General features: G+C 35.3%; 1 protein-coding gene across 3 annotated transcripts in view; it reads left to right on the forward strand.

Moving 5' to 3' along the window:
* Positions 1-14108, forward strand: part of CDKL5 (cyclin dependent kinase like 5) — a 171481-nt gene that overhangs the window by 46113 nt on the left and 111260 nt on the right. For all 3 annotated transcript variants that reach the window (XM_065915344.1, XM_065915343.1, XM_065915345.1), the window contains 2 exons: positions 9731-9960; positions 12926-12960. In XM_065915344.1, the coding sequence (XP_065771416.1) occupies positions 9897-9960; positions 12926-12960 (99 nt within the window). In that variant the 5' untranslated portion in view covers positions 9731-9896. The remainder of the gene's footprint in view (positions 1-9730; positions 9961-12925; positions 12961-14108) is intronic.

The following is a 14108-nucleotide window of genomic DNA, read 5'->3' on the forward strand; positions in this document are numbered from 1 at the left end:
TGCTTCACTCTGTATAATGGGCTCCAGTTTCATCCATCTCATTAGAACTGATTCAAATTGGCTGATTCATGTCAATGTATGACAAAACCCACTGAAATGTTGTGAAGTGATTGGCCTCCAACTAATAAAATAATATTTAAAAAAAATTATCTTTTGCCTACATATAAGTGCCGTGAAACTATTTATGTATGATATCATTATCAGAATTACTTTTGACTTGTTAAAAACCTTGTTTTATTGTGAAATACAACACAGAAGTAGGTAAAACAAATTTACACTCTAATGTATATTTAGTTATCACACAAGTCAAGAAATAGAATATTACCAGTGTCCCAGAAAGCCCTATTATGTTATCAGTCTCAACTCCTCCCTGGAGCTAATTAATATCCTCATTTTTAAAAGAAACACTTCCTTGATTACTTATTTTTTTAATAGATTTACCACTTATATATCCTTATCTAGCCAATATAGTTTGTAATTCAGCTTTACCTGTTATAAAACTATGTATAAATGAAACCAAGATTGCTCTGAGAAATATCAACAACCTCAGACATGGAGATGATACCACTCTGATGGCAGAAAGCAAAAAGAACTAAAGAGCCTCTTGATACAGGTGAAAGAGGAGAGTGAAAAAGCTGGCTTAAAACTCAACATTCAAAAATCTAAGATCATGGCATCCAGTCCCATTACTTCATGGTAAATAGAAGGGGAAAAGTAGAAGAAATGACAGATTTTATTTACTTGGGCTCCAAAATCACTGGGGATAGTGACTGTTGCCATGCAATGAGAAGACACTTGCTCCTTGGAAGGAAAGCTATGACAAACCTAGACAGTGTATTAAAAAGCAGACAGATCACTTTGACGACAGAGGTCCGTATAGTTAAAGCTATGGTTTTTTCAGTAGTCATGTACAGATGTTAAGAGCTGGCCTATAAGAAAGGCTGAGCGCCGAAGAGTTGATGCTTTTGAACTGTAGTGCTAGAGAAAACTCTTGAGAGGCCCTTGGACTGCAAGGAGTCAAACCAGTCCATCCTAAAGGAAATCAACCATCAATATTCACTGGAAGGACTGATGCTAAAGCTGAAGCTCCAATCCTTTGGCCACCTGAAGTGACGAGCCGACTTACTGGAAAAGACCCTGATGCTGGGAAAGATTGAGAGCAAAAGGAGAAGGGGATGTCAGAGGATGAGATGGTTAGATAGCATAACCAACTCAGTGGACATGAATTTGAGGAAACTCTAAGAGATAGTGAAGGACAGGGGAGCCTGATGTGCTGCAGTCCATGGGATTGCAAAGAGTTGGACAGACTGAATGACTTAACGACAGCAACAACACTACACGCTTAGTTGCTTAAAACAGCACCCATATATTACCTCACAGTTCTGTAGATCAGAAGTCTGGGATGGTATGGCTGGGTTCTCTGCTTAAGGTAATACTTATATAAAGCTAGAGTTTAGTGTGTTGATTGGGGCTGAGTTCTCATTTGTCCTTGATTAGTTACAAAGTTGATTTCTGAGATCCAGCTCTTTTTGATCTCTCTATTTCTGTGTGTTTTCTATTTCATGAACTTCTGCTCTTATTTCTTTCTTTATATTTTCTTTGAATTTATTTTACTGTTCTTTTTAAAAAAAAAACCTCTTGAGATTGATGCTTAGTTTATTTTTTTGTATTTTGTGATATAGGCATATATAAGGCTTTTGATTATCTCCCTAAGCATTAATTTCTCATGAATTTGTATTTTTGTTATTTTTAAATGTTTATTATGATTTCTTCTTTGACTGACATAAATTATTTTAAGAATGTTGTTTATTAATTTCTAAACATATGAACAAAAAGTGAAAGTGTTAGTCACTCTGTTGTGTCTGACTCTTTGCAACTTTACCCACTGTAGCCCACCAGGCTCCTCTATCCATGGTCTTCTCCAGGCAAGAATACTGGAGTGGGTAGCCATTACCTTCTCCAGGGAATTTTCCGGACTCAAGGATTGAATCTAGGTCTCCTGCATTGCAGATAGATTCTTTACCGTCTGAGCAAGCATATGAATATTTCTTAATTATTTCTTTTGTGACTAATTTGTTGCATACTTGAATTGTGGGGAGAGAACATCCTCGGACTAAATCTTTGTAATTTGCTTTGAATTGCATTTCAGCCTAGTACATTATCAGTTTTTATAAATGTTCTGTGTGTGCTTGGGGGAAGAAAGATATTCTTCAGTTCTTTTCATTTGTTTAAGTTTTTAAAATGAAAGTATTATGTGTACTTTTTATACTGTTTGTGTTGAGTTCCCTTGCTGGTATTCTGTTTTCCAGTTCCAGAATTCTAATTTCTTTTCCCAGTTTGTTCTCCTAACTTGTGGACCTCCCAGTTCTGTCAGAATGTTCAACCCTTGGTTTTTATTCATGCAACTCTATGGTTGTCTCACAAACTAGGTCTGATAATCCTGATATTATAAATTTCTCTGGGGCATTTTCTGTTTTGGTCATTTCTGTTCTTGTTAATGTTATGTGTATCTTGTTGTCTTTGATTATGTATTGCATGAGCTAAACAAGAAATTATCTGTAGCAACATTATGATGGCTGGGTTCTTGTTACCCTCCTGCCAACTCTCCCCCACACCCTGCACTTAACCACCTGCTGCTACCCCTTTCAACCAGATAACTGTTGGCACTAACCATCTGAATGTGGGGCCACCTCATCCAAGGTACACTTAGAGGTTTATTTAGGTCACTCAGGTGACATAAAGCTATCATTCAGGTCTGTTCTGGGACTTATATTTCTTTCTGATTTCCTTTATCCTAAGAGTGTTGCTCTTGGGGTTTCAGCTTCAAGTGAGTGATCCTTGTTGTACTTTCTTCTTTTGAAACAGTTTTACCTTTGACTTTCTTGCCTCTGGATTTATGAGTTTCAAGAGCAAGCCTGTTTTTCTCCCTATTTTTCTGAATCTTCCTTCAAGTGTCTGTGAGCTAAAATTGTTTTGGGTGATTTGGATTACCTCTCTGAGTTCTATTCCTTTGCCTTGATATCAGCCAGGTAATTCTTCATAACCTTCAGTCTTTGGGGATTTTTAGACTGTTCTTTAGAAATATTCCCTCCAGCATTTGTATTTGTTCTCAAAGGGACATTTCATCCAAGTTATTTAGTTACTTGAAGCTGAAGTGTCTGAGTTTTTAAAGCCTTGAAAAATTAATTAGTATTATTCGTATAAAATTGTAGTTAAATCCAATTTGGCTTTAAGTTTTTCTCTCAATTTGAATTCAGTTCAGTTCACTCGCTCAGTCGTGTCCCACTCTTTGTGACCCCATGGACTGAAGCACGCCAGGCTTCCCTGTCCACCACCAACTCCCGGAGCTTACTCAAACTCATGTCCATCGAGTCGGTGATGCCACTTAACCATCTCATCCTCTGTCGTCCCGTTCTTCTCCCACCTTCAATCTTTTCCAGCATCAGAGTCTTTTCCATTGAGTCAGTTCTTCGCATCAGGTGACCAAAGTATTGGAGTTTCAGCTTCAGCATCAGTCCTTCTAATGAATATTCAGGACTGATCTCCTTTAGGATGGACTGGTTTTATCTCCTTGTAGTCCAAGGGACTCTCAAGAGTCTTCTCCAGCACCACAGTTCAAAAGCATCAATTCTTTAGCACTCAACTTTATTTATAGTCCAACTGTCACATCTATACATGAGCACTGGTAAAACCATAGCTTTGACTAGATGGACCTTTGTTGGCAAAGTAATGTCTGCTTTTTAATACGCTGTCTAGGTTGGTCATAGCTTTTCTTCCAAGGAGCAAGCGTTTTTTAATTTCATGGCTGCAGTCACCATCTGCAGTGATTTTGGAGTCCAAGAAAATAAAGTTTCTCACTGTTTCCATTGTTTCCCCATCTATTTGTCATGAAGTGATGGGACCGGATGCCATGATCTTAGATTTCTGAATGTTGAGTTTTAAGCCAGCTTTTTCACTCTCCTCTTTCATTTTCATCAAGAGGCTCATTAGTTCTTCTTTGCTTTCTGCCATAAGGGTAGTATCATCTGCATATCTGAGGTTATTGATATTTCTCCCAGCAATCTTGATTCCAGTTTGTGCTTCATCCAGCCTAGCATTTTGCATGATGTACTCTGTATAGAAGTTAAATAAGCAAGGTGACAATATATAGTCTTGATGTACCCTTTTTCCCAATTTGGAACCAGTCTGTCATTCCATGTCCAGTTCTAACTGTTTCTTCTTGACCTACATACAGATTTCTTAGGAGGCAGGTCAGGTGGTCTGGTATTCCCATCTCTCAAAGAATTTTCCACAGTTTGTTGTGATCCACACAGTCAAAGGCTTTGGTATAGTCAATAAAACAGAAGTAGATCTATTTCTGGAACTCTCTTGCTTTTTCTATGATCCAGTGGATATTGGCAATTTGATCTGCCTTTTCTAAATCCCGCTTGAACATGTGGATCAATTTGAATACTGGTAGTTAAAAGACTGTTCTTGACACCTGTGTTTATATTTACTCACACACTTAAATTCTGATTCCCAGGGTTTACATTACTTGATTTCCATAGAGAACAGGTGGGACCAAATGTTCTTTATATATACTTACATATAGAACTTTTGTGGGTGCTGAGTCTTCTTAATAGGAATTACTTAATTTTTATCCCTAGTTTCCTTCAAAATGAGCTGTACCATTCTTGACAGAGAGTGGAATATTTAATGTTTCCTGGGTGTTCTCCCAAATCAGCCATAGAAAATAAAAAAATGATTCATTCTCAGAAACACTTTGCACATCTTTTACCTGGAAAGTGACTGACTTAGATCTTCATATGTTGGCTCCTTCCTGTTAGTGATATTCCACTTCAAATGTCACCTTTGTAGAGGGGGCTTTTTGAGTAATCACTCCTTGTTTCTCCCTTCATAACATGTATCATTATCTGATAATAATCTTGCATTTTTTTCTCCCTTAGTAAAATGTGAAGCACCATGAGGGCAAGGATTTTGCCTATCTTGTTCACAACTGTCTCATGTCTTATTTACTCTTTCTCTGAATCATGTTAGGCAGTCAGTAATTTTTTTGTTTAATAAATGAATGAATAGAACAAATGTTTATTTCTTGAAAATATTTGAAATTGTGACTTCATTTTCTCTAAATGTCACATTCATCCTTTAAAAATGTGTGATTCCATTGAATTAAAGTTTTCTAAAATAAGTGTTGTGTCTGCTTTCTCTTGCCTTTTTTCAAAAACGATTTTGGTAAATATTGAATGAAAAGTCAGACAATTAAAAGTCTGACTTAACCCTAAAGTTAGAGTGTTAGAGTGACAAATATTTAGCATTAGGCACCACTGAGACTTTCTTGTATATTGCGCTGGAAGGAGATCAGTGTGACTGGAGTGGAAGAATCAAGGGAAAGAAGAGTCAGATATGACATAGAGGAGAGGAGATTAAGACCTGATGGCTTATGTGGACTTTGACTTTCAGTCTTAATGATATGGGAGGCCACTAGAGGATTTTGAGCAGAGAAGTGACATAGAGGTGAGTGTGGACTATAGGGATACTAAAGTATGGCCTACTTCCGAGCTCTCATGTCAGTTCCACTGGCTATTTTGTCTCTCTCTGCCAAGACCACCCTTTCTTTTTTTTTTTTTTTTTTTTCATTTATTTTTATTAGTTGGAGGTTAATTACTTCACAACATTGCAGTGGGTTTTGTCATACATTGACATGAATCAGCCATGGAGTTACATGTATTCCCCATCCCGATCCCCCCTCCCACCTCCCTCTCCACCCGATTCCTCTGGGTCCTCCCAGTGCACCAGGCCCGAGCACTCGTCTCATGCATCCAGCCTGGGCTGGTGATCTGTTTCACTATAGATAATATACATGCTGTTCTTTCGAAACATCCCACCCTCACCTTCTCCCACAGAGTCCAAAAGTCTGTTCTGTACATCTCTGTCTCTTTTTCTGTTTTGCATATAGGGTTATCGTTACCATCTTTCTAAATTCCATATATATGTGTTAGTATGCTGTAATGTTCTTTATCTTTCTGGCTTACTTCACTCTGTATAATGGGCTCCAGTTTCATCCATCTCATTAGAACTGATTCAAATGAATTCTTTTTAACGGCTGAGTAATATTCCATGGTGTATATGTACCACAGCTTCCTTATCCATTCGTCTGCTGATGGGCATCTAGGTTGCTTCCATGTCCTGGCTATTATAAACAGTGCTGTGATGAACATTGGGGTGCACGTGTCTCTTTCAGATCTGGTTTCCTCAGTGTGTATGCCCAGAAGTGGTATTGCTGGGTCATATGGCAGTTCTATTTCCAGTTTTTTAAGGAATCTCCACACTGTTCTCCATAGTGGCTGTACTAGTTTGCATTCCCACCAACAGTGTAAGAGGGTTCCCTTTTCTCCACACCCTCTCCAGCATTTATTGCTTGTAGACTTTTGGATAGCAGCCATCCTGACTGGCGTGTAATGGTACCTCATTGTGGTTTTGATTTGCATTTCTCTGATAATGAGTGATGTTGAGCATCTTTTCATGTGTTTGTTAGCCATCTGTATGTCTTCTTTGGAGAAATGTCTGTTTAGTTCTTTGGTCCATTTTTTGATTGGGTCGTTTATTTTTCTGAAATTGAGCTTCAGGAGTTACTTGTATATTTTTGAGATTAATTCTTTGTCTGTTTCTTCATTTGCTATTATTTTCTCCCAATCTGAGGGCTGTCTTTTCACCTTGCTTATGGTTTCCTTTGTTGTGCAAAAGCTTTTAAGTTTCATTAGGTCCCATTTGTTTATTTTTGCTTTTATTTCCAATATTCTGTGAGGTGGAAGACCACCCTTTCTTAATTTTTATAGCTCAGTTCTAATTCTCAGTACATTTAGTAGAGAGTATCTTGCCAGATCCTCCCCTCAAGCCTGTGCCTTCTTATTTTTCTTATTTGGCGGAGTGTTGGCTGTACTTGGAATTTTGCTCTTCTATGTATATTTTAGAATCAGCTTATTGTAATTCCTCAGAAAACTCTCTTGGGATTCTGATTGAAATTGCATTGACTGTATAGATTAATATAGAGATAACTGATATCCTTTAGCCTTAAAATTGGAAAAACTTCATTGATCTAGGTCATCTTTAATGACTTTGAATAAACTTTACATGCATATACACACACAAGTACACACATATATGTATATTTGAATAGAGGTCTTAAGTATCTTTTTATGTTAAGTCCTAAGTGTCTTTTTTGTTGTAAAGATGATTTTTTAAAATAACATTTTATGTTTCTTATTGATGCTTACAAATACAGTTGATATTTGTATACTAAGTTTGTATTTAGCTTCCTTGTTAACACTTATAATTCTAATAATTTTTAGATTCCTTTGCATTTTCTTTATAAACAATAATATCTGTAAATTCTGGGTTTCTCTTTCCAGTTCTATATAGCTTATTCTTTTTTTTTTTTTTTAACTTGCTGAGCTGTCTGGAACCCACCAGGATAATGTTTAATAGTAATGTTAATAAGTATTAATAGCAGAATTTCTTGTCATGTTCTTAACTTTTAAAGGGGCTATATCTAAATATTCCACATTGAAGAATGATTATTGTAGATTTTTTCAGATATTTTTATCAAGATATGAACATTTAAAAGGCATTTAATTAGGAACATATTACTCTTTAGATTTACATTCCTACCATTAGTATATAAAATGGCCACTTTTTGTGTCAGTTCTTTATATCACATAAGGTACTCAAATTTTTTTAAGTTTCAGATTTCATAAGCAGCAAAGAAAATTTCTTTACTGGTTTAGATTTATTTATTCCTTTTAAACCAATACTTTATGTTGATACAACTGTTCTTCTTAAAGATAGTATAGGATTTTTTTTAAGCAAAAAACTTATTTCAAAATAATTTCAGATTTAAAGTTGTAAAGATCATATAAAGAATTTCCTGTTCCATGGAGTCTTGACCCAGATCCCCCAAATGTAAACATTTTATAATATTTACTTTATCATTCTTTCTGTTTCTCTTCCTCTATATCTACATACATTTTTTTTCCTGAATTGATTTAAGTTGCAAATTGTCTCTAAAAACTTTGATATTCTCCTTTTATTTTTTTCTTTTAAGCTTTTTATTAGACTGTTCTAGAGATTTAGGCTGTGCCTTATTTATTTTATCAAAATTTAATTGACATGTAACATTGGTTCCAAGTGTACAAGATAATGATTTCATGTTTGTATACATTACAAAAGGATCACATAAATCTGCTTACCATCCATCACCACACATAGTTACATATTTTTTCTTGTGAAGAGCACTTAAAATTTGCTTTTAGCCACTTTCAAATATACAGTAGAGTATTATTAACTATAGTCACCATGCTGTACATTGCATCCCTAGGACTTGCTCATTTTATAACCAGAAATTTGTACCTTTGGATCACCACTCATCTTGTCATTTCTTAAAACGAGAGGATTATTTTATGTAACCACCTTACTATTGTCAAAAAAAATAATTGATACAATATTATCTAATCTGTGGGCTTCCCTTGTGGCTCAACTGGTAAAGAGTTCGCTTGCAATGTGGGAGACCTGGCTTCGATCCCTGGGTTGGGAAGATCCCTTGGAGAAGGGAAAGGCTACCCACTCCAGTATTCTGGCCTGGAGAATTCCATGGATTACAGTCCATGGGGTTGCAAAGAGTCGGACACGACTGAGCGACTTTCACTTTGCTATCTAATCTGTACACTTTTAAATTTTATAATTTACCCTTTATAGCAAAAAGCTTTTTTATTGTCTAGCATCCAATCCAGGATCATGCATTATATTTAGTTATCATGACTCTTAATCTTCTTTTCTGAAACAGTTACTTAGTCGTTTCTTATGTTTCATGACATAGACATTTTTAAAGAATACAGGCCAGTTATTGAGTAGAATATTCCTCAGTTTGGGCTTGTCTGTTATGGTTAGACTCATGTTTTACCCTTTTGGAAGAATGTATGTGTATATGTAATTTACATACACATTTATATCTCTTTATCTCTCTATATTAAGAACTGACCTTACATGATTAACTCTTAATTCCAAGCTTTCCCAATTTTCATGTTTGTAACTTCCTTTTATGAGAATGAGACGAAACCCGCATTATCCACAATATGTTTACTTATTTGCTTAATTCTAGAATATACATAAAGAAGTTTCATATCTCTGTAAAAAATCACTGAGTGTAATATTTGTTTATATTTCTTTAGCTTAAGGAAAGTATGTAGTTAAAATACTGTTTTCAAAAACAGTGTGTGTGTGTGCTCAGTCACTCAGTAATGTCTGACTCTGCGACCCCATGGGCTGTAGTCTGCCAGGATCCTCTGTCCATGGAATTCTCCTGGCAAGAATACTGGAGTGAGTTGCCATTTCCTCCTCCAGGAGATCTTCCTGACCCAGGAATCGAACGCACGTCTCCTGTTTTGGCAGTGTATTATTTACCACTAAACCACCTGGGAATCCCTTTCAAAAGTTGCCTGGGGTTAATTCTTTTCCCTGCCCAGGCTTGTTCAGTGTAGTTATAGTATTCATTTCAAATATAGTTAAGTACATTTTTTCGATTGTGTTTCATTACTTCCCTCCTATTATTATTAGTAGTAGTAGTGGTAGCGTATGAAACAATGTGGTTTTAAAAGAACTGTACAAAAAGATTGGATAGGTTATTGGAGTACTGAGAAATAAAATTTATGACTTTTAATTGTGTTTGTTCTTTCAGGAAATCATTTAATACTTCACATTAGGACAAATATGTGAAAATTCCTGCCAACCTGTGAGAACTTCTTCCTTCGGACATTTTTTGTTCTACTTACTGTACAGCTTTCTTAGAAGTTCTTTTTTGATGCCATGTTCTGTGGCTTGCATCTTAAGAGGAGTTTGTCTTCATGAAGATTCCTAACATTGGTAATGTGATGAATAAATTTGAGATCCTTGGGGTTGTAGGTGAAGGTAAGTTTAACATTCTTTGAGCTTTTGAGCAATGTACAGTTATATCTACCACCAAAAAAGTTATTAATTCAAATTCTATTATGTCAGCTAGGCTTATTTTGACTAACTTAAAATTTATATAAGTTAAATTTTACTTAATGCATGAGAAATAAATGAATAAATAGCTTCTGTTTGTCTATGACAATGATAAACCACATTTTATAAATTCTGAGCCTCACGATTTGGTCATATTTTAACATCTCTGAAATCAGGATGTGTGTTACAATCAGTAGCATGTCGTGGTTTAATTGGCAGAACTTTTTCTTTCCTAGTAGTACATAAAATAATACTTATAATCAATGACCTAATCAATTTGATGAAATATGATAATTTGGTTTTTCATAAGTCTTCCTAATTTTTCTTTTTTTTTGGTAATGTTAGCTTTTAAAGATAACTTCATGGAGATTTTGATATATGATTCTTTTAACAGTATAAGTTATTATAATTATGATTTCTTTATATCTTTAAAGCAATGTTACAAAAGCTTGGTATTTCAGAATTTTCAAGTGTATTTTATTTATTTTTTTTATTTTTTTTAAATTTTATTTTATTAGTTGGAGGCCAATTACTTCACAACATTTCAGTGGGTTTTGTCATACATTGACACGAATCAGCCATAGAGTTACACGTATTCCCCATCCCGATCCCCCCTCCCACCTCCCTCTCCACCCAATCAAGTGTATTTTAAATTTCAAAAGAAATTTTACACCTTACCTATGTCAACAGCATAGTTGTTCTGGAATTTAATAGCAAGTTGTTAAATCCTTTTCAAATAAGTAGAAACAATTAAAATATTATGTAATCAATGTGTATTTGCTTCAAGGTCTGAAGTTTGAAGATAAAAAAAGGATCCTTCTTTCTTCATTTAACTCCTTTTCCTCTTTTTCAATGATATTCATTATGTAGATAAAATTCATTCTTAATGTCTTATTTACTATTAATTTTATAATACCTGATTTATTACTTTTTTCCATAAGTGTTATATAGATTTATGCTGTAAAAATACTCACTGGAGAACATCAGCTCCTTGGATGTAACAAAGTTGGAATGTTTCAAATTCTGGGCCTAAGTTTTTCTGTATCTTGACCTTTTTCTTAGTATGCCTGTAGGTGATCATCTTCTCAGGGATCAGCTTAGATTAACTACAACTACCAGTTGTTGTTGTTGTTTTCGATTGCTTAGTCATGTCTGACTCTTTGCAACCCTCTGGACTGCAGCACACCAGGCTTCCCTGTCCTTCACCATCTCCCAGAGTTTGCTCAGACTCATGTCCATTGAGTTGATGATGCCATCCAGCCATTTCATCCTCTGTCATCCCCTTCTCCTCCTGCCCTAAATCTTTCCCGTCATCAGGGTCTACAACTACCAGACTGGCATATAAATCAAAATATGTTAGTTTCAGGTTGTAATCAGAACCATCATTGCTATTTTTTTCTTTGTAAACTACCTCAGATGCTTCTTGGCTATGAAATACATATACATTAAGGAAATTAAAAGCTGTCAAGCAAACGCTACATCCATGCAGCCTAAGCAGTGCATTTTCACCCCATAGAAAAACTAACACGGGCCATTAAATGAGGATTGGATGACTGCTTGATGATTGTGGAGTTCAATTGGATGGCTATAAGGGCTGGTTTCATCCTAACTGTGATAATAAGATTCTTCCATCTCAACCAATTGAAGGATACTTACTCTGGTTCCCCAATCTCTGTTGCAGACACATTTTCCAATTTCATCTCCCTGAAATCTTCTTTTCAGACACGAACACAGGCTTTTCCTGTCTGTAAATGTCAATCATTTCTGCCAACTTCAGTTATCGTATATTACATTTTGATTCTCCTAATTAGATTTTTTCACATTATAACTTTTGCCTCAATTTCCTTACTGTCAACTCTGTGTTCTGGGTTTAAGGACATAGTTGATTGGCTAATTAATAGGATAAGTAACCCAAAAGGTAGTGATGTATCTCATTTGAAATGTATCAAATAAAGTGGGAGTGCTTAGCTACAAATGGTCAGAGATCCTTGGACTACTTATGCTGGTGCCATTGAACTTAGTATTTATGGCAAAAATGTAGCAACTCCTACTAGTTATTAATTGGAATGCTGAGGTGCTGCTGCTGCTGCTGCTAAGTCACTTCAGTCATGTCCGACTTTGTGCAACCCCATAGACGGCAGCCCACCAGGCTCCCCCATCCCTGGGATTCTCCAGGCAAGAACACTGGAGTGGGTTGCTGTTTTCTTTGTCCAATGTGTGAAAGTGAAAAGTGAAAATGAAGTTACTCAGTCATCTCTGAGTTTGTGCGACCCCATGGACTGCAACCTACCAGGCCCCTCCGTCCATGGGATTTTCCAGGCAAGAGTACTGGAGTGGGGTGCCATTGCCTTCTCTGATGCTGAGGTGAGGCCTGTACTATTTTGTGAGTCAGAGAAGACATTCTAGTGTCCTAGAAGAGAATTTAATTGTCTCCTAGGAGAGAGAACGTATTTGATAGGCTCCATGCTTGAGCCTACCCTTGTGAAACCATTAGCTCTTAAATTTTGAGTTCCCTAGAATCTTTTGAAGTAATTTTAATTTACTCTTAAAGTTCTTAGGTGCAAATCACATCTCTAGAAATTTTTAAATGTCTGAAGTAAAATTTTCCTTAAAAAGAGAAACATTAAAAAAAGAGAGAGAGAAACATTAAAAAGTACATGCTTGTTGGCGAAATGAGTTGCTTATACTTTTGGTTTATAAAAAATATATGAGAAATATTCATGCTTTCTTTGTATATGGCTCATTGCATTATCACTGCAGAATATTATCATTTTAGGAATCACTGTTATTCCATGTTTTGATAGCCACTGTAAATATAATAGAACTTTGATTTTTCCAAGAGCTGTACTTTGTATACATGTCCCTAATAGTGCACTTCTTTTTATTATAGGAGCCTATGGAGTTGTACTTAAATGCAGACATAAGGCAAGTACATGGTTTTTAAAAAGAAATATCTGTTTAACATTTTTGAAACTAATGTAGTATTCTGTGCATGTGGGCATATAATTAAAACTGTCTGTCTGTGATGATGGTGATGCTTAATGGAGAATTAATATGGGAACCTAAAAAAAGAGACTACTTTGGGTAAGCTTTATCATGATTAGTCATTAGTTTTTTATACTCATGTGCTATTTTTTTCAACTGACCTATATGTGGATGGGAAGCTGCCTAATGGGAAGAGAGAAAAGGTGGTAGAGAAGAAATCAAAGTAGTGGCAGATTTAATTTATGTCCAAGAACTTAAGAGCAAGGAGTTTCATGCAGTCAGTGTTTTTCTTGTAGAACCAGTAACTTAAATTGCTTATTGGGTCAGAATCCAGATTTTGAAGGGTAGTGGATAGGTGTTTGGTTATGAAATAGGGCTTGAAGTATTAGTGTATGATTATGACTCTTAGCTGTTGTTGATCACCCTTGAATAGCCTTGAAATGAATCTTATTATATAGATAATTTGACTATGGTTAATAATCACCAGTTATTCAGGGAGGTTATTTCAAGTTTCCACAGGTGTTGCTGTATTGAGCATGTTTTACTCAGAGACTACCTTTAACCTGGCAAGTGTTGAAGCTATAACAATTTCAAACATTAGGTTAAATATTTTTCTAATATGGTATAGCTAGTCTGAATGTTAATATCTGGCCTCATACTATTTTGTGCATATTTTGTTAAGACCAAGGTTTAAATTTTTTTGATATTTTATAGTGATATAATTTATATTTGAGATGAGCTTTGCAATTTAGTCTGAGCCATTTAAACTCTCAAATCTGTCACAACACACATAAAGATGATGTAATTTTTATGTTTGCTTTTTCTTTCCTACTGTACAAAATATTACTTAACATTTTGAATTTAAGGCTTCATGACAACTGATGTATTTTGGGTTTTACATCACATATCTCTTTAATTCAAAGAATTTTCTATTTTTGAAATTGGGTATTTGAATTATTTTATGTTGATAATAGTTACCTGAAAACCTCTGCCAGTAAATCTTAAAAAAATTATTTGAATACTGTTGGCTCTTGATTCAGGATGACTAAGAATTTAAAATAATAAATATAGTCAAAATAATAGCCCCT

This window comes from Muntiacus reevesi, chromosome X, assembly GCF_963930625.1.
Source record: "Muntiacus reevesi chromosome X, mMunRee1.1, whole genome shotgun sequence".
Classification (NCBI taxonomy): domain Eukaryota; kingdom Metazoa; phylum Chordata; class Mammalia; order Artiodactyla; family Cervidae; genus Muntiacus; species Muntiacus reevesi.